Source organism: Psammomys obesus, unplaced genomic scaffold (assembly GCF_907164565.1).
Source record: "Psammomys obesus unplaced genomic scaffold, mPsaObe1.curated_primary_1811, whole genome shotgun sequence".
Taxonomy (NCBI): Eukaryota; Metazoa; Chordata; class Mammalia; order Rodentia; family Muridae; genus Psammomys; species Psammomys obesus.
In genome coordinates this window covers 33,999,109-34,018,579 of record NW_026596046.1, presented here as the reverse complement: position 1 = coordinate 34,018,579, position 19,471 = coordinate 33,999,109, and the positions used below count along the sequence as shown (strand labels likewise).

Here is a 19,471-nt window from a genome sequence, read left to right as displayed (position 1 = left end):
CACACACACACACACACACACACACACACACACACACACACACACACCACATATTAACAATTAAAAATTAGTTAATTAAACCCAAAACATGTCTTTCCTTTCCTTTCTTCATTCATTTTTTCTTTCTTTCTTTCTTTCTTTCTTTCTTTCTTTCTTTCTTTCTTTCTTTCTTTCTTTCTTTCATTTTTTCTTTCTTTCTTTCTTTTCTTTTATTAGCGTTAGGAAAAGTCTTTGTAGATTTAATTCAAAAGTTCAAGGTAGGGGCTGGAGAGATGTCTCAGTGGTTAAGAGCAGTGTCTGCTCTTCCAAAGGACCCGGGTTCAATTCCCAGCACCCACATGGCAGCTCACAATTGTCTATTTCCAAGCGATCAGAAACATTCATACTAATGCACATAGGATAAAATTAAAACAGTTCAAGGTGGTTTGGTGAACTAGACTATCTTTGTGACTCCAGTATAAAGCATGTAATGAAGTAACTGTTAGGTTTAAAATTTATTTCATTTTTTTCTTATGCCCTTTTTGCAAATACAATCAGGACAGAAACAGATAACTTTAAAAATTCTTCTGGGGAACTGGGGTTGTCATTTAGTTGGTAGGGTGCTTGCCTAGCACGCACAAAGCCTGGGTTCCACCCCAATAACACCAAACTAGACATGGAGGCCCAGGCCATAACCCCAGCACTTGGGAGGAAAAAGAAGAGGTAGCAGGAGGGTCATAAGTTCAAGGTTATCCTCGGCTACATTAAAAGTTGGAAGCTAGCCTGGGTTCTGTCAAAGCACAAGACTAAAACCACCTTCTGGCTTATGACGCTTGTAAGGGAAACCAATGCAGACAATTACACACTTTTATCAGAAGAAAAATCTGGGAACAAAAGTGGCTCTGGAGAGGCACTCATCCTGTCAGACTGTGGAGAGATAGGCAACACTTATGAACAGATAAACAGACCAAATGGAAGAAGGCTCAGTTTCCATCAAGCTGGCAAAAAGCAAAACTAAACTTCTGTGTTGCACCCTCAACACTTCTGGTGAGTGGCACACAAGAAAAGTAATACTCCAAGTGTGCCAGCACACACCCTTAATCCCAGTGCCGGGGTGGGGGCAGAGGCAGGCAGATTTCTGAGTTTGTGGCCAATTTGGTTGAGTTCTAGGGCAATCAGGGCTACATAGTGAGACCCTGTATCAAACAATTAGAACTAGAAATTGATATATGTTTAAGCATTGGGGAACGGCTGACAGCCCCGGTGTCCGGTGTCAGTGAAGCAGAGACACGTAAGTCCCAGAATGTCTGCAGGCCTCTACAGGGAGAGAGAGGTGTCTGGCCTGGCCCTGGCCTGACCAGCGGCACACTGTTTCTAAGCCAGCCGTTTGTCTGTTAAATGAGACATGTCATTTAAAGTTAAAGAACCTGAGGTGGTTTTACCAAGTCCGTAACAGCGATGGAACGTTCATAATTCACCGAGCTGCCGAATTCTTGTGCTTAACTTGAATTGTTTGTGATTTGGTTTGAATCGTTTGGAAGAGCTGAGACATAAATCTTTCTTAAAAGGAGACTGCTACCTTTAGGTGGATATTTGCTTTGCTTTCTTTATAAGTTAGGCACTGATTTTGAAAATGGGGTTGATTTTGACAAGGTTTTCCATGAGCAGACTGCCCTCATGGTTATTGTGAGCAGGTACCCTGTGGCTCCGCCCTCTCTGCCAGCCTTCCTCGGTGGCGTGCGCCCACCACCTCTAGGACAGCTGGGGTTGCACTCACAGCGCTGTGTACAAGGAACAAAGGAAAGGGCCCCTCCACTGGAAGCTGGGGAGGAGGTGAGCTAGCAAAGTGAGTAGGTTCGGTCCCTCTGGGCCACAAGGCGGCTCTTCCTTTTGGGCACAGATAGTCTGTTCAGCTGAATCTGCTGCCTGAGCCAGCTTCAGATCTGCCAGGATCCGGTCCTTCTACCTCCCAGCCTGGGGGCCCACAATGCAAACCTCTGGAAGGGAGACAGACAGGCTGTCCTGATCTTCCTTTCTGTGGTGCTTATTGCCTGAGAGGTCTTGGACAATTACTGAACCACATGAGTCTCGGTTTCCTCACCTGTAAAAGGGGGATACCGGTTATCAGGGACTGTTACAGCAGAGAAACTGAGGATTGATACTGGGGAGCTAAGCTGCTCGAGAAGTGCTCGGGTATAGGACACACCCAGCCTAGGGGTAATTGTAATGGTTTATCTACTTCAGCTCCCGTGCATCTACGGAGAAAAGCAGACCTTCCTGTGACCTTTGTCCTGGTCCTTTCATGCTAATTAGAGACCTCCACAGGTTATTGATGGCTGTGGTTTCTGCTTCCTGGGCCAGACTCCTCACATACTCCTCCCTGTCTGTCCCGGAGGACTTGGCTGGGTGGAAAGAAATTCCTCACTAGGTCTTTGTTCACATCTCTCATGCACGCCACTTGTCAGTCCGACACTCTCTCCTCACTCATAGATATCTCCCATTAGACCCTCAGTGCCCTGAGGGTGGGGCCACGAGCCTTGCCTGAAGAAGAGCCAACCGCCATCGCGGAATGAAGATGGCCAAGTGGAAAGATTTATAGATACTGCAACCAATACCTGGCTCACGGCCAGAGTCAAGCCTGCTGTCCTCTTCCCCCTCAGACTCCTCCCTCTTCCATCAGGTCCCACCCATCCCAGCAGGAACATAGTCCCCCTTCTGTCTCATCCTCCAGTGCATGCTCCATATTGAGATGAGAATCTTCAGGGAAGCAGGCCTGATCCCACCCTTTCCTGCTTTCAGCCCCCCTCTCCTGTGCCATGTGCCCACTCCTTCCCATTTTCTAGCTTTTTGAGCTGGCTAAGTCTTCTACAACCCTCCCCACGCCCCACCCCCAAAATGTTCCCTTTCCTCTTGTCTTGAATAATACCCGCTCATCCTGCACCTATTTCTCAGTTCACTGCAGCTGCCCAGGAAAACCTGCCCTGACCCCAGTCATGGCTACAGGGGGCCCTGCCAGCTCTCTCTGTCCCTTTTCTTTTTTCTTTATTTTTTCTTTCTTTTTTTCTTTCTTTTTTTCTTTCTTTCTTTCTTTCTTTCTTTCTTTCTTTCTTTCTTTCTTTCTTTCTTTTTTCTCTCTCTCTCTCTCTCTCTCTCTCTCTCTCTCTCTCTCTCTCTCTTTTTCGAGATAGGGTTCCTCTGTGTAGTCTTGGCTGCCCTGGACTTTGTAGACCAGGCCTTGAACTCAGGCAGGGCCTCTGCCTCCCAAGTGCTGGGAATAAAGGCATGCACCACTTCATCTGGCTTTCTCTATCACTTAGTCAATTACTTGCACACTCTCTAGGGTTAATGTTTCTCATGCTATCTAAACCTGTTCAGAGGGCAGGGACCAGGCCTATTTTGCTCATAGTTGTATAGTCTGCACCTTAAAAAGTATCTCACTCAGGGACAGGGTCAAACTATAAGGCAGAGTGTTTGTCTAGTGAATGGATGAACAAGAATCTTTTCTGTTCTGGGCTCTCCCATTTCAAGGATGCATGAGTCTCAGACAATTCACTGGCATCTTCTTGTTTCCATGGAGACACTCTGCCTCCAGAGTACATTGACAATGCACCCAGTCTCCCAGAATCTGGAAGTAAAAGTGGGTGTGGTGGTGGGTGCCTATAATCCCAGTACTTGGAAGGCTAAGGTAGGAAGATTGCTGTGAGTTCAAAACCATCTGAGGCTACATACTAAGTTCAAGGCCAGCTTGGGCCACATAATAAAATCTTGTCTTAAAAGCTAACAAACAAAAATCCACCAAGCAAAACAAATAACAATCTCTCTTTCTCTGACACACACACATACACACCAAAACAAAACAACAAAACCAGAATCTAGAAGTCAGACCTGCCCTAGACGACCTGGAAAAGGAACTGCACTGGAGGACACTAAGCCTAATCTTTTTTTTTTTTTTTTTAAGATTTATTTATTATTTATACAACATTCTGCCTGTACACCAGATCTTACTATAGATGGTTATGAGCCACCATGTGATTGCTGGGACTTAACCTCAGGACCTTTGGAAGAACAGTGAGTGTTCTTAACCTCTGAGCCATCACTCCAGCCCAAGCCTAATCTTCTTTCTCTCTAGATTTTCCCCTGGTGTACCAGAGACAGGGCAATGCACTTGTTTGCATAGAGTCCTGGAGGCAGGAAAAGACTCTCATTAACTGATCAAAAGTTGTGTGCCAGGCCATGTCAACCCTATACTGTTTCACATAATTGTAACCACAAACAGAGAGAAAGTGAAGCCTCAAGACCCAAAGGGCTGGGCTCAAAAGCTGACCCAGCTCCTTCTTAGCCATGAGATGATGTCCTGGGCACACCATCCTTTAAGCTGTGGCCTCCTAATCTATAAAGGGGGACTGGCTAGGGCTGGAGAGATGGCTCAGAGGTTAAGAACACTGGCTGCTCTTCCATAGGTCCTGAGTTCAATTCCCAGCAACCACATGGTGGCTCATGATCATCTAAAATGGGATCTGGTGTCCTCTTCTGGCCTGTAGGCACACACACAGACAGAATACTGTATAAATAATAAATAAATCTTTTTTTTTTTAAAGGGTGTGTGGGTGAGGAACTGGCTGATAGACCACTCACAGACTGACTCCTAGAACACTGGTCATGTTTAATGAAAATTTCCCCCATGGACAGCAAGCCGAGCTCAAAAACATGATCCTGCCAGCACCCTGGTGAGTGGATAAACTTGGATACACAGTTGGAGCAAAGGCCTTAAAGAGCGGGGACCAGGCCAGTCATGCCCCAGCACCCAGCAGCTGGTGGGCAGCTGACATGCTAACTTTATAGCTTTGTCCCTTCACTGTCTACCTGTCTCCAGGGTAGAGACATGTCCCCACACTCATGTTTATGCTTCCTGGCTACAATAGTTCCTAACTCAGAGATGGGAAATAGAGCACCCAAGGGGCATTGCCAAGGAAACCGTCTTTGGAAGCTCATTATTCTTAGGAAGGATCCATGGAGACAGAGATGAGTTTCTCTCTCTCTCTGCCAGGACATGGAGGTAGCCTTACTTTGGTAATCACCTATGTTGTTTGGCAATTGTCTGCCTCTCTCATTAGACCATTTGTTCACCTTCATTTCAGCATATCCCGCAGTGTCTGGCAGACATAGTGGGACAATCATAGCTGGGGTGTGGCCTTTTCTTTGTTCTCTATTTTTTTTTCTCTTTTATGGAGTGTCCAACTCTATTAGGCCCTGCACCAGGAGCACAGAAGTGAGACCCAGGCTGTGCCTTAAGCAGCCCCAGACACACTAGTTAGGATGCTCAGAGCACGATGCCATCACCAGGGAACAGGAGCCATACCAGCCCTGTCTGGCCCTGACCCTGAATGGCTTGTGTCTCTTCAAACAGATTCAAAGATTCTCTAGGACCAAAGACATCGCTTTGCAGGGAAGCCTTCCCTCTCTGCTCCATGAAAGCACACCCCCACATAGCTAGACTAAAGGTAGTTGGGCCATGAGGCCTCCTGCTCTCTGCAGGCATTCCCCAAACCTCAGGTGCCTTTAGTGCTCTGGGATAGAGTCATGTTCTCCAGTGACACAGCCCACTCCTTGGCATCTCAGTGGTTAGAGCTGGGCAGTAATTTGTGTTTGGCGCTCTGGTGCTGCCCTCCCAGGACCACCATACTGCCTCTCCCGGAAGAGACAGCAGTGGTTTCCTTGCCCCAGCCTCTCTCTCAGCCAAGAGAGCTCAGTGGCCCTCACCATCCAGACTACTGTCCCTTATAGTCTCAGGCAGCTCCCATCACTCAGGAACAGTGCTCAGAACTGAGAGCTAGGCTGCAGATACGGTCCCCAAAGAGAACACAACCTCTTAGCCCTAAAGTCACCCTATCTACCAACCGGCCTTCCTGCTCGCAGTGCCTGCCTGGCGAGGAGACCCTCCTCAGGGCTGACACCAGTTCTTATGTTTCCTATCCTCTGACTCCCCCTCTGCCCTCAGTCCTCGGCAGCTGCCGCTCCCATGGGGCAACAAGCAGGCTGTAGCTGTCTCTAGTCTGGACCCTCTAAGGGCAGACATGATGCTTGCTGCTTCCCTCTCTTCCCTCTTTGCTCCTTTCTTTCCTTCCTCTAAGATTTCACACATGCCTACTGCGTGTGTGGAACCAGGGAGCTGTGGCGCGGCCTGGCACACAGTAGAGGCTGGCATCCCAAATGAGGCGCTAAAAACTAACTTGCACAAGATCAAATTCTAACGACCATGTATATATATAGAACATGCACGTCTTTCTAGCGTTGTTCAACTCAGGATCTGAAGGCCAGACGTCTAAGACATCTAAGTTCATCGAAGATATCCTCAACCCAGATATCTAAGTTAAGAGAACCTTTGATATGGTATAAGCTTTTTGCTTTTCCAATGTACAGGCCCTGCAGCTTGGGATTGTTCTCACTTGTACTTTCCAGGAGAGAAAAGGAGGCTCAGAAAGCAGTATAAGTTGCCTAGGAATGTACAGACAGTACAAGCAATGCCAGGACTCCATGGAGGTGCTGTGAATCCAGAGACTCAAATACATGTACAGCTCAGAACCAAGTTTGGCTTGCACTGCCGCTGACTAGTCATGTCTTACATGACTTCTGCAGGCCTCAGGCTCTGAGCCCTCAACTGCAAGTCCTGAGAAATGCATCTTTTAGAACAGATGATTCCTAGGCAGTGCCTGGTCAGTGACCCTTCTCCTCAGCCCTTCCTGAATCCACCATGCCAGATCATGCCATCACCAAATTTACCTCCAGCATGCAACACACCTTTACAAAGAAAAATAGCACCAGGAAATGGCAGCTTCCTGACCCAGGGACTAGCCCTATCAGCACCGTAAACCCTACTTGAGCACAGTAGCAGGAGGACAACAGCCGGGCAGAACCCACCTATGGTGGCTCAACACACGGAAGAGCAGATAGAATCATGGGTAGGGAGAGATGCTGCATCCACAAGGCTTACTCCTGGGTGAGTGCGTTCCCCCCTCCCCAGTTTGCTGGGAATCATGGTTCCTGGTGGAAGGTCACTGCAGCCACTGAGAGGGGAGAGGGGAAGGCTGCTTACAGGAAGGGCTCAGGTGTACTGTGATAGCAGGAATCCTAGCCGCATCCAAGGGCTGAACCAAGAGTGAGCTGCAATATCAAACACTGGCTTAAGGCCCAAGCTCACGCTCACAGGCTGTCTGATTCTGTGACTTCACCGCTCAGTTCTGATTCCTTTATCTGTAAAGAGCCTTCTGATGAGATCAAGTCATGTAAAAGCCAAATCACTCTTTGTTCCCTTCCTGTGGGCTGGGCCAGCTCTGGAATTTACAAAAGCCAGACCAGAGTCCAGGGAAGATTCCTGTATCCCAGATTCCTCTAAGACTTGGGCAACTCTTTCTCCACACGGGCATGAGCTTCTGAAGGCAAGATGGGCTAAGTGGCTGAAGTGGCCCGCAGAGGTATTTACTTCTTTATTTAAAATTATGAAATGTCTTTTCTAGAATTGACTTTCTAAGAAGAAAATAAATGCCCAGTTATATGTATGAAATATTATAAAAAGCATCTGTGGTTGTGTGAATACCAAGAAGACAAAGTCAAGGGCAGACTGGTTTGCCAAAAACCTGAAAATTCTGCTAATGACACTTTTAAATCTATAGTACTCTGGACCAAAGCTGCCAGACAGAAATGGCTCAGCTCTCATCTAACTCTGGGCTCCTAGGAATTTAGAAATCATTGCGTGTGTGTGTGTGTGTGTGTGTGTGTGTGTGTGTGTGTGTGTGTGTGTTTACTTGCTCCTACCCCCATGTAATGCAAAGGATAGGCTCTTCAGGATTCAATCAAGGTCAGTTCTGGGTGTCCAGAGAGGATCAATGTAAAAGAATGTGTCAGTCTGTGCAGACTGGAGTCCGCACAGGTGATTTGCAGAGATGCCCAGAGAGGAGGGAGTCCATGAGGAGCTGGAGGTGGGCAGGGCACCTCTAGCCACCTCTAGATAGTCTGAGTCTCAGTCCTGCTGTAGAGACAGTGGCCACACCGCCACACTGTGGCTTAATGAGGTGAGAGGGAGGAGGCGAGAGAGAAGTGGTATGTAGAAAAACAACAGCAATTAAACTATTGCCAAAGGCGGTCCACCTTCCATTCATCCCCACCAGCTACTCACAATAGAACAGTGACAGGCATCCTTGCTATCAGCGTTCTTCCCAGCTGCCACCTCTAAGCTCCTGCACCAAACAGATTCCAAGAATCTGGCTGGCCCAGCTGGCACTTCCTGAATTTGGACACCTCATTGGTTTAGAGGGTGAAATTCTCAGTCTCGGCTAAGGTCACACAGCTAGCAAACAGCAGGGCTTGAATTTGAAGTCAGGGCTGCTGGCTCAAATTCAGAGCTGCTGGGGCAGTGGAGAGAGAACACCTCTCTGTTGTGCCAGAGAGAAGGGCTCTGCTTTGGGCAGAGGGGATAAGGCTGCCTGCTAAGGTTACTCTGAGCTGGATGGTGGTGGTGGTGGTGGTGGTGGTACGCACTTTAATTCCAGCACTGGGGAGGCGGAGGCAGCTGGATCTTTGAGTCTGTGGCCGGCCTGGTCTACAGAGTGAGTTCTAGGACAGCCAGCACTACAGAGAGAAACCCTGTCATTACTTTGTGTCTGAGAGCTTGTGATTTTCTGAGTTTAAGACTGCTTGGAAAAGGTAGCTACCTCAGGAGCAAAGGGGCGCTGATGCAAACAGAGGCTGGCCATCTTAAAAGCAACTGACCTGGGCTTTGTTGTTGCCAGCAGCTCTGTTCCACAACTGCTCCTTTTTCTGTGAGCGGGGAAGTTACCAGGCAGAATAAAGAAGCCTTGTGGAGGCACCTCGGAGAATGTGGGGCGCACGGTCACTCACCCCGTCACTCACTCAGCACTCACTCAAACAACACCTCAGAAGACGTTCTCTGCGGTAGACACTGGGCCAGGAAGTAGAAGACAGAAGGAGCTGGCCCTTCCCCTGGCGGAGCCTGATCCAGTCAGGGAGGGACGCACGTGTGTGAGCGGATGACACAGGACATGGGGCGAATTCCATGATGAAAATACACACAGGGAGCATCTTACCCAGCCCGGAAGGTGCAGGCAAGGCTTCCTGGAGCGGTCCCCTGAGCCGAGTCTTGAAGGATGAGTTAGCCAGGTGAGAAGCAGGAGAAGGGCATTCTGGGTAGGAGGGACAGCGTGGGGAAGGCATGGAGGTGAGAAGCAGCGTGGTGACTGAGAACAAGCTTCCGCCGGCCGTGGGAGCTGGAGCCGATGGTTTCAAGCAGGGGATGGCATGGTCAGACTTGCAAGGCCCTGAGAGAGCCCTCTAGCAGCAGCAGCCCACAGCAGTGGCAAGAATTTACTTTTCCATGTGCTTGGTATTTCCTTGGCCTCGGTTAAGATGCCTGAGACCATCTGTTGAGACAGCTAAGTACGGTGCCAAGTGAGTGAGTGGCCAAGGACCACTCACCTGAGGACAGACAGACACTCCAGCTCAGCTCCAATGTTGGAGATAAAAAGCACCAAGGAGTGGCCTCTAATCTGGAGGGCCTGTTTTTATCCTGACTTCTCCAAATGTGCTGCTTAGAAACGGAACGTCCTCTTTGGTAACAAATGTGAAGACCTGGTCCAATCCTGATTTCCTCCCAGTTTGTACTGGATCCCAATAGCTAAAGAAAGTGCTGGGCAAGCTTGCTGGAGGGCTTGCGATGGTCCAGCCACAGTGTCATTTCCCTTAAGGGTCCCGCCCCACTTGTTTGGAACCCAATTCATCCCCTAAACTTCCTATCTTTCAAGCCGGGCCAGGCTGGCCAGAGCCTTCCCCTCCGAGCTTCCCTTCCTCATCTGTTACCTGGGCAATTGCTTGTCTCATGTTGCTCATAGAAAGAATGCTTTGTAAGCAACTGAGGTATAAATCGTTTGGACATTATTCAGTCCGTGGACTCAAAGAATCCAATAGCTGGAATTATTTCAAATAAGTTGTCTTTGGAGTGTTTGCTTCATTCAGCCTCTTGTATAACTAGTTCCAGATGGCTGCTTTTCTTCCTATCAGTGAGAAAGTGACCACACACTGTCCCAGTAGCACACAGTACTGAAACAATCTGTCTAGTATCCACGTTCCTTGCACCCTAAGGTCACATCCTCACTCTGTTCTCCTGAGCTGAGCACTGTGTACCTCCTTCTAGACAAGGGTACAAAGACTTGAAAAGGCTAGTGAAGACCCGGCTTCCAGCTGTCAACTCCTCATCGTCTGAGGGCACTTTCCTTCTCAGCCAAACTCACTAAGAAGATGCCTGAGGCATTTAGTCTCCTGCTGCTGCTGTAGGATGGCCTATATGTTGGGGGATGGGGACGGGTGTCCCTTGAGCCCTGCAGGTAGTGGGGCAAGAATCTGGGGACCTGCTTGACTGTTTGTGAAGTGTGGTCCAGGAGAGGGCCATTTTGCTATCTCTATGGCCTCAGCGGTTCCAGCCATCACCCAGGCTGTGCTGGCAACAGGGGGTTTGGGGAGCAGTGACCTGTTTTAACTGCAGATGGCCCACAGGTTGCATTTTGATACATGAACTGTGAGCTGCTAACATACTTGAGCAGTGAATGGTCCTGGAAACCACCATGAGGTACGTGAGGGGTCCACAGGCTTTGTGAGATGGGACTGAGGCTGCGTGGAATTGCACCAAAAACATATCAGTTTGAAGCAAGAATTGAAACAGATTTGCAACTACTTCAGCAACTGTGACCTGCTCTAAAACTCCATGTCTGGTTTCCTTGTTGTCGTCGTCTTAGGAAAGTGATATGAGTAAGGGCTGTAGATTCCTGTGCTGGGGCTCTGGGCAGTGGCAGGGCCACGGCTGTGGGCTTGCACTGGCCCGCCTGGGTGGTACAGATGGAGCAGGCTATTTGGCTTCCGTCTCCTACCTCCTCCCTCGAACAGTTCTGATTCTGAGAGCATCTCTCCTCTTAATCTCTGGGCTTATTCTTGGGGTTCTGATGTGTATTTCTTCTTCTTTTCTCTCTTTGGCCTCTATTTGCACCTCTGTTCTCTCCTGTTCTAACTCCCAATACTATTCAGTCTCTCTCCCTTAACTGAGGGGAAAGATACTGACTAGCATCTATCTCTATCTTATTTATTGAGCAGTTTTTGTGTATCCTGCTACATATAAAAGTAACAGGTGGCTGAAATGTGTTCCACTCATCTGGGAAACAAATATAGAGAGAGTGACTTAAAAGTATTAACACCCTAGATTGATTTTTGACACTGCATTCCCAAATTCAGAAATAGGTCCGGTAACAGACTAGAAGTGCCATGCTAGGGCTCCTAGGCCAGAATGAGAAAGGGCCTGCTGCTGTGGCATGGTGCGGCAGGAAGCGTGATGGCAGACACATGCAGGACATGGGTGGCAACCTGGGCATATGGAATGAAGCCCCAGTCAGCAGCCGCCCATACTGCCACACTGGCACTTCCCACCACAGAACTCCGCACGCTCTGGCCTGTGCCACCCCCGCCCTCAAGCGGACTACCCTGGAACCTGAGCTCCTCAGGTTCATGAGCCCTCCATCTGTTTGGCATGCCTTGGGCGTGTTCCATTCTGTTCACCCAGTCAACACCTACCCATCTGCTGAATCCTTTCTCATCCATGGAATCAGCTAGAACAGACTCCTCCTTCATGCCCACTGTGATCAGAGGAATGGTCTCAGTCTCCTGGCTTCCCTAGTGCCCAGCACAGAGCCTGGCACACAATAGAATCCAATCGACACATGTTGGAGAAATCATGAGAGCAAAAGTCTTTGTCTCCTGCTTTACTAGAAGGACAACAAAGTGAGCTGACGTGGTTCTCCTGAGGTTCTCCACCGACCCCACTCCTCCCACCCCTGAATCTCTCCCTTGCCTTGAGACCTGCCCCACAGGCCCAGCGTAGCTGTATCCTGCCACCCCTCCTGAGTGTCCTCTGACAGGAAGCTTTTTGATATTTTCCATCCCCACAGGGACACCTGTTCTCTACTTGAGTTTCCAAGTTCCCTGACTCACTGGATCCTGGTCTGAGCCACTCCATGGCTATTTTCTCATTCCTAGGCCAGGCACACACACGACACAGTGAACCGACCTGTGGGTGCAACCTGCAACATGACCATGGGTTAAACGAGCAAACGAAGGCATCTCTGTCACCCCTGTAAAAAGAAAAGGCCAGGAGCGACGACGCTGCTGGCCGCAGGAAGAGTTAGACAGCCGCTCCTCACCGCTGTGAGGCAGTGAGTGGCTCAGGTGGTCACCGACCCAGGGACATGGCATGAGAACATCATACTACCTTGTTGGCCAGGGCGTCTCCAGGTCCATCTTCGCCTTTCCCAACATTTAGCTCTGACTGCTTGCAATTAGTGCCTGAGAGGCAATCTACAGAGGCAAGCTGCGTTATGGGCCCCGGGAAAGCTGCAGGCACAGCTCTTCTTGTGTAGGGAGGTTCAGCTGCCAAAGCTTGTTGCCTTTACCTAGTCAGCTGGGCCTCACCAAGGAAATACGATCAAGAAAGTGGTGTTCGTCTTTATCATTTATTTATAAGTGGAAAAAAAAAAAAGCCTGTTGGTTTGCTTTCCTCAGCAAGCACAGAACCACAAGACGTCACAATCAATTGGCTATACATGAAATTGTTTTGTTTTTTTTTTTTTGTCATTCTTTTACTAACAGCAGGAGTGAAATAGCACCAAGAGAGGTGTGCACTACGAGGTACATAGACAATCTGCGGTATGCAACAAACCCCGGGCCACAAAATGGTAATTAGACATTTCCCTCTGCCTCAGTATAACACAGCTTTTTGCGCTGCCTGGGAGCTGGGGCAGAGAACAGAATTCTGGGCGCAGCTTGGAGGGTGTTTTGCAGGCAGGCTAAGAAAAAAAAAGTCTCCATTCCAGCCCTCTTGCCCGGGGTGAACAGGGAACAATATGGAAATGTACAGAATGAGGGACAGGCTTGGTCACCTGAAGAAAGGCGACACCAAACACTGCTTGGAGAACCAGTCAGTTTTGTCCAGAACGTTTGGGAGACAGAACAAGACCGGCTGAACTTTATCTGTAAACAGTAGAAATCAAAGGAAGTTTCTTGTCGGTGGAGTGAAACATTCAAGAGTCAAAGTGAACTGCAAACAGTTTTCCAAGGTGGGTGTGTGAAAGAGAAGGGGACACCGACATCTTGAAAGGGGCATCTAAAGCCTCAGGCAGGGCAAGGTAAGAAATTCAGCTGCTACGGCTCTCGGAGCCCGTGTGCTAAGCTATGGCAAGCTACAGTGGCACAACACCAACCCAACTCAGGGACAGCACACGTGGGGTATTCAAGCGCCTCTGTCTGGAGGTGTTGCTATAGAGACCTGTCTGCCTACCGAGACTGGCACAGTACCTGGCACAGGGTATCCAGAACATGAGCGCTGAATGAAGGACCCCCTGTGCATTGTAAACTGACTTACTCGTTCTACAAAACATACAGTTATTCTAAGGGGAGATTAAAGTGTGCCTAACAGCAGACTGTTAGCTGACTGGGGCCGGGGCTTGAGCGGCGCATGCACCGGCAGCTACAGCTGGAGCACTTGTGGAGCTCTCTGGTAGACTGCAGGGCTGGCTAACAGATAGCCGGAAACAGTGCTGAGATCTAGGCATTTCTGGACAGTCACGTGAGACCCGTGGGTCGTGGCCGTGAGACTCGTGTCTCCTCCCTTCTCTAGCATCTCTCCCTCACAGTTCGTGCCCTGAGACGGAAAAGACGGAAAAGGGGATGCCGTAGACTTCATTTCTAGTCTGCTCCGTTAGAAGAGAAGGCTTGCGCAGCAGTGCTGAGCTAATTTACAAACATGTCTCAGCCAGCCCTATAGGGTGCAAAGGAAGCCTTCACTGTACAGTGAGACTGAGCTGGCGCTTGGGAGCTCCGTCCTTCCAATCTGCAAGGACCTGAAGAGACTAAGGAGCCACCAGACCTTCCCTCTGAACCACTTTTACCACAAGAGAAAGCAGGCTGGGGTACACCTTCCCAGCTATTCCGAAAGCTGAGCAAGTCAGAAGTTCTAGGACAGTGAGTATAGCAACCTATATTTCACCAGGACATTTCCGGTGCACATTTTGGGTTCCCTCACGAGAAGAGAGGGTGGGTTCCTTTCAAAACCACTCCCTAATTCCTACAACACAACTCTAGGGGGGCTTCAGCCCCACACACGCAACACTGCACTATGGAGTACGGTGAGAGATGTTTCCAAGCATCAAAAGTCAAAGATGCTTGCTAAGCACAATGCAGACTCTGGCCAGATGCTCAGCACACTGGCCTCTCTGTGGGCTGGACAGTGCGTCACCACACACAGCCATGTCTACACAGCCCACCTGCATACCTCAGGGACAGGAAGTCACAACAAGCATGCTGTGTGCCCCCAAACACCTGACACTTCTCTCTTAAGCAGGTGTTTGGCACATCATTAGGGCAGAGGAAAGGGGGTCCCATTGCCGGGAGCTCCTCCTGCACCACCTCCAGCATCCCAAATTCTTACTCTCAGCCACTTCTGGCCGGCCTATGACTTGATACACTACTCAAAGCCCACGGCTAGGCACAAAACACAGGCACACACTCCTAACAGAAGGTTCCAGGAGAGGGTTTCTTTTAGCTAACAGACATAGTTATTCTACTTCATTGACAGTAAGGCCAAGGATGGTTTGCTGTCCTTTCGTCTTTAACATCATTGCGAATTCCACGGCTGAGCCCAGCCTGAACTTGGGTGGCACGCAAGCACCCAGTGAACTTGGGAAAGAACATTGGCCTAAATTCCAAAATCCAATGATGCAAACTGTGGGAGGCGCGGGGCAGGGGAGGCCCTGCGAAGCCCCACCAGCAGCTGGGCTTGGTGGTAGCTGAGACCAGACCCAACCCAGACCCACAGGGGGGACACAGCTAGTGCACAATGCTTCCTGGCATCCCAGGGGCCATAGGCTGCTTGCTGTGCCACCTGGAGGCACAGGCCTGAGGCAGTGGCCTCAGTCTGTACCACATGACTCCTCCCAGCAGAATCAACCGCAGGCTCCTGGGACACTTGGAACCAAGGCAGATGGGAAGTCTCTAATTAATTTTGTGGCCTTTTTTGTTTGTTGGTTGGTTTAAATCAAGGGGGCAGGGGAGGGAGGGGGGGAAAAGGAAAGTGCAGTGACATTTACTCTTTCGCCTCAGCCAGTTTATTGTTCATCTCTTTGCTTTGCTCCTTGTCGTCGGGTTTGGTGGCACTGGGGCCCTCTGTGGTCTTTTTCTTGGCAGCCTGGCCCGACACCACCTGCTTGTCTTTGGCCTTCCTTGGGGGCTTATGGCTCGTTGAGGTCTTTTTTGGTTTGGAACTCTGAACACTAGGTTTCTCTACCTGCATGGGGAGACAGACAGACAGAGCACAAAGATAGAAACACAAAAAGGGAGGGAGTTGGGGAGGGGATTTAGAGAAAGACGTCACGGCATCGACAGAAGTGTGCTGTTAGCGACTGGCGACAGAGCAGGCAGAGCGAGGGCATATTCCAGCGATATATGGGCGCCTGGTCTCTTGTGTCTGAATCCACAGGCAGCCTGTGGCAATGCTCTCACCTCCAGCAACACTCTCACCTGTCCTGTGCTCCCTTCCCTGCCTTTTCTCCCCCAGAGCAGGCCAGGTGGTGGGCTAGATAATGGTGACAGGATCTAGCGTCCCTCTCCTGGAGAACTGCTATCTCTCATGCTACTCAGGTCAGGGCATGTGGTTTGCCGTTCTGAGTGAGTGCAAGCTGCTCTTTGAGCCTGTCAGAGTTCAGCCATCCGGGTGCTGGCCTGTAGAGGGTGGGTAGGGATCCGCAGGGATGCACCATGGCTGATGCCTGGGGTGGTGAAGGCATAGTTTTGGGACAACTTAAGCGTTAGGCGGGTACCACGGGCCACATGCTTGTCTCTGGCTGGATCTGGCCTGCTTCCCCAGAGCAGACTCCACTCCTCCAGATCTTTCCTCTCCTGAAGATGTGGTCTTGCCTTCTCTTTTTCAGAGGGCTCTGGGGCCACCGGGCTTGATGAGATGATATCCCAAACCCTGCAGTCCATCCCTGATTTCCCCAATCTTTTCTCCTTCCTCACTTGGAATCTTCTTTCATTCAATGCCAACTTGTATCCTGAGGCCTGTTTCATCTACGGATGGACAGAGGTGATGCTGAGCCTCCTAGGCTGGGCCATTCACTAACTGAAGCCCAGTGACCTCATGCTGATTTACTTGGATTGGGGTGGAGGTTCCCAGGAACATGAAATGTTCAGTGCTAAAACTAGAAGCATCCCAGACAAACTGGGTCAGGCTGTTGCCTTAGCTACAAGCTAGTCCTGACATAGTGGAAATGCCGAGTGTCGGACTTGAGAGAGAAAGGCCAGTCAGGTTCTGGAGCTGTTTTGCTTCTCAGACATGCTCTGCTAATTACATGTGGGAAAGGTGGTACGTGCCCAGCCTCCCCTGGCCTGACACACGAGTGGGCTAGACCTTGTTAACAAGCTCATACTGAGATGGAATGAGGTAGGGCAGGGTTAGCATTAAAAACATTCCGAATCCTCATTCAGAAACGGCTACTTTAGTTAGAAGTAACATCCCTTGTACTCAATGTGGCCAGTGTGTTGTGACACATTAAGCTCTCTGTTGGATGGTGCTGATCAGGAAAGGGTGCATGAAAGGAAGGAAAGGGGTCCAGGGATTGGAGCAGGGTGGGGGAGGGGCTGCAGGGCCAATGCCAGGCTGTGAAACAGGCCAGGAAAGGGGCTCTAGCACCCAGGCAAGATTTTTCTGTTATTTTCATTCTGCATTTCTCAGATACAGAATCTGATGTGCCAAATGTTAGGCTACTTTTATGTAATGCTCCTTCGCACTTAACAGAGGTACCTGTTGATGATGCCCGGGCCTGAGGAAGAAAGGTATGATTCATCAGGAGCTCCTGGGGGAGCCGGAGCCCTGCACGCTGCTTCCTCCAGGCCTCTCAGTCAGCTGACTCACCTTCGGGGATTCCTTGAAAGGCTCACTGTAGAGGCTTCGGATTCTTCTGCGATCCATGGCCTTGTTGTCCGCCGCAGTGGGCTTACTGGCCTCTCCTTTAAACTGGGCACTGTAGCTGGTCTCGTGAACCATCTTGTCATCCGGGGGCTTGTACTGGGGCTTGGCTTTGATCGGCTTCACAGGTTTGATGTCTGTCCATGCTCTGAATTCGTTCCTGTGAGTCAAAGAAAACACCAGTGATGAGAAATATCACACAGCTGGAACATGCTCCCCACCCAGCAACACATGGAGCTGGCTCCTGATCTGTGCTGGCGGCAGAGTCGGCATACCGTCACCACAGACCAATAGTTTTCTCTTTCTCAGATGGCCCACGTGTGGAAATGGCAGAAGAGCTCTCAGAGAAAGAGCTCAGTGCCCTTCCCAGACTTAGGCTCGGGGAACCAGGACTACCATTCAGGTCTTGTGTGTCCACTCTCTCAAAAGAGGCTGAGACACCTGGCCTGGTCAGTGCTGAGGGAGGTCAGCATGGGATGCCTATTTTTGCAAGGTTAAAGAGCTTCCGAATGGGTTGAGACAGGCACCCTGCAGCCTTGCCATAAATTCCACGTCGCCCTTGCCACTTCTTGTGTGGTGGTGATCAGCTCAGGGCCCTGTGTGCCAGAGGCAGGCGCTCCGTGGCTGACCTCCAGCCTCAAGCTCTTCTCTTCCCCGATTTTCACAGTGAAGAAACTTTGCTGGCCAAATCTTCAGGGTGATCTTGTCCTTGGTGCCTGTGACCTGTCTTAGTACATAGCAGGTACCTCCGCATCATTTGGACATCATAGCTTGTGTTGGATGTGTGTGTAGGATGGCTACTTATGTCCCTTACGTGACTCCCCACATCATAGCAGCCTCTCTGTGGGTTCCAGTCAGCTGATCTGTTGTTGATTTTGTGATTCTGGGTACCGAACCACTTGAGTGCTGGGAGAGCACGCTCTCTCTCTCTCTCAACTATATTCACGGCCCTCTTCTTACTTTTTACCTCATTATGTTGCCCAGGATTTGAATTCACTGTTGCTCAAGCTGGCTGTGAAGCTGTATCCTCCTGCCTCTGCCTGCTGAGCAGCTGGGATGTCAGGCCTGCCTACACCACCGGCTGCTTGGCTGTTTCAGATCTGTCATAAGGATGGAAAGTAGGTGGCTCAAGGGGTTGAAAACTGTAGGTGCTGAATGCCCAAACAGTCCCCCACTGTGAGGGCAGGAGTGTCCGGGCAGCAGCACTGGGATTCAAGAGGCCTTAGTCTACTGTCCCTTGGGCGTCAGGGACAGCTGTGTGCAGAAGAAGGGGTTGGTGGGGCAGCTGGGGAGCTGTTTTGTTCAAGGCCCACTCTCACCCTCCGCAGTTCCTTTCCTGAGGGCTCAGAGCTGAGAGCCTCAAAATGGAGGCCAGAGGAACTATGCACAGTGCAGAATGGAGAGGTCTCTTGAGCTTTTTAGTTTTGCCTCTTATCACGGGCTGAGGAGTCCTCCTGCTCTGAGCCTTCTCTTGCTTCCTCATTTGTAAGATAAAGGCATCAGGCCCCAAAGCTCTCCTGTTTGGTAACAGGGAACCAGTTGCTGATCTTTTCATCTGCTCTCCAGGTTTCTCTAGATGATTGGCTCCTGTGTGGAGAGACAACAGTCTCTGGAAGACCCTCAGGCCTACCTTTCTGGTGCAGCTTGGGCCTTCATCTGGACATCTCACCAATTCCCCATCTCAGGGGAACATCTACTCCTATGTTCTTGGATCCTCCTGTCCATTTGCCTTTTCTTGGATTCCGATTCATACCCATTCATTAAATCATCATTTTTTTTCCAGTGCCTGAAGAGACACTGAACATTGTGGAATCCAAGCAAGTAAAAACAGATCCTGAGCCCAAGGAGCAACAGGCAGAGGTATTTGAGGTTCCTGCAAGGTGAGACCGAGCCCTGAAGGAGGAGAGGCAGGGCACTGAGGATGAGTTCCCATTCCAGTCTGGAAGCGTGGGAGGTGCTGAAATGGAGTCAGAGGGGCTCATGGAGTTAGCCAGAGAGGCGGGAGCAGGGAGCAGCTCCAGGAAGATTGCACTGTCCGCCCTGGGGTTCCCGGGCAGCATGGCTGCGTAGGGGCTTGTGGGTAGTGTGGGCTACTGGGTTGACATTTGCTGGAGAAGCATACATAAAACTAGAGCAATCATGGATAGACGGACGGCTGGCCATGCTAGGGAGATGCTCTTCTTGGTAACATGACGTCGCCCAGGGCTTTCAAGCCAAAGGTAGCCAGACTCAATTTGGAAAAGAGCTGAGGTAGTGGTGTGAGTGAGAGGCAGTGGAGGCAATGGCTGTCGGAAGCCTAGCAGGAGGCGATGGCAAGCCGGGAAGGTGTGAGAGAGGCTGAGTCAGGGGAGTGGCAGGCACAAGGGACAGAGAGGGGACTCTGAACCAAGGATACAAATGAACATGGGTTTTGGGAAGAGA

The 19,471-nt window shown here is 50.1% G+C and overlaps 1 protein-coding gene across 2 annotated transcripts in view; it reads right to left on the bottom strand.

Moving 5' to 3' along the window:
- Positions 1 to 19,471, bottom strand: part of Map6 (microtubule associated protein 6) — a 72,242-nt gene that overhangs the window by 4,472 nt on the left and 48,299 nt on the right. The window contains exons 2-3 of one of the 2 annotated variants that reach the window (XM_055623138.1): positions 16,997 to 17,210; positions 15,174 to 15,370 (exon numbers count right to left, since the gene is read on the bottom strand). In XM_055623138.1, coding sequence (XP_055479113.1) covers positions 15,174 to 15,370; positions 16,997 to 17,210 — 411 coding nt within the window. The remainder of the gene's footprint in view (positions 1 to 15,173; positions 15,371 to 16,996; positions 17,211 to 19,471) is intronic. The other variant, XM_055623139.1, reaches the window with a different exon arrangement.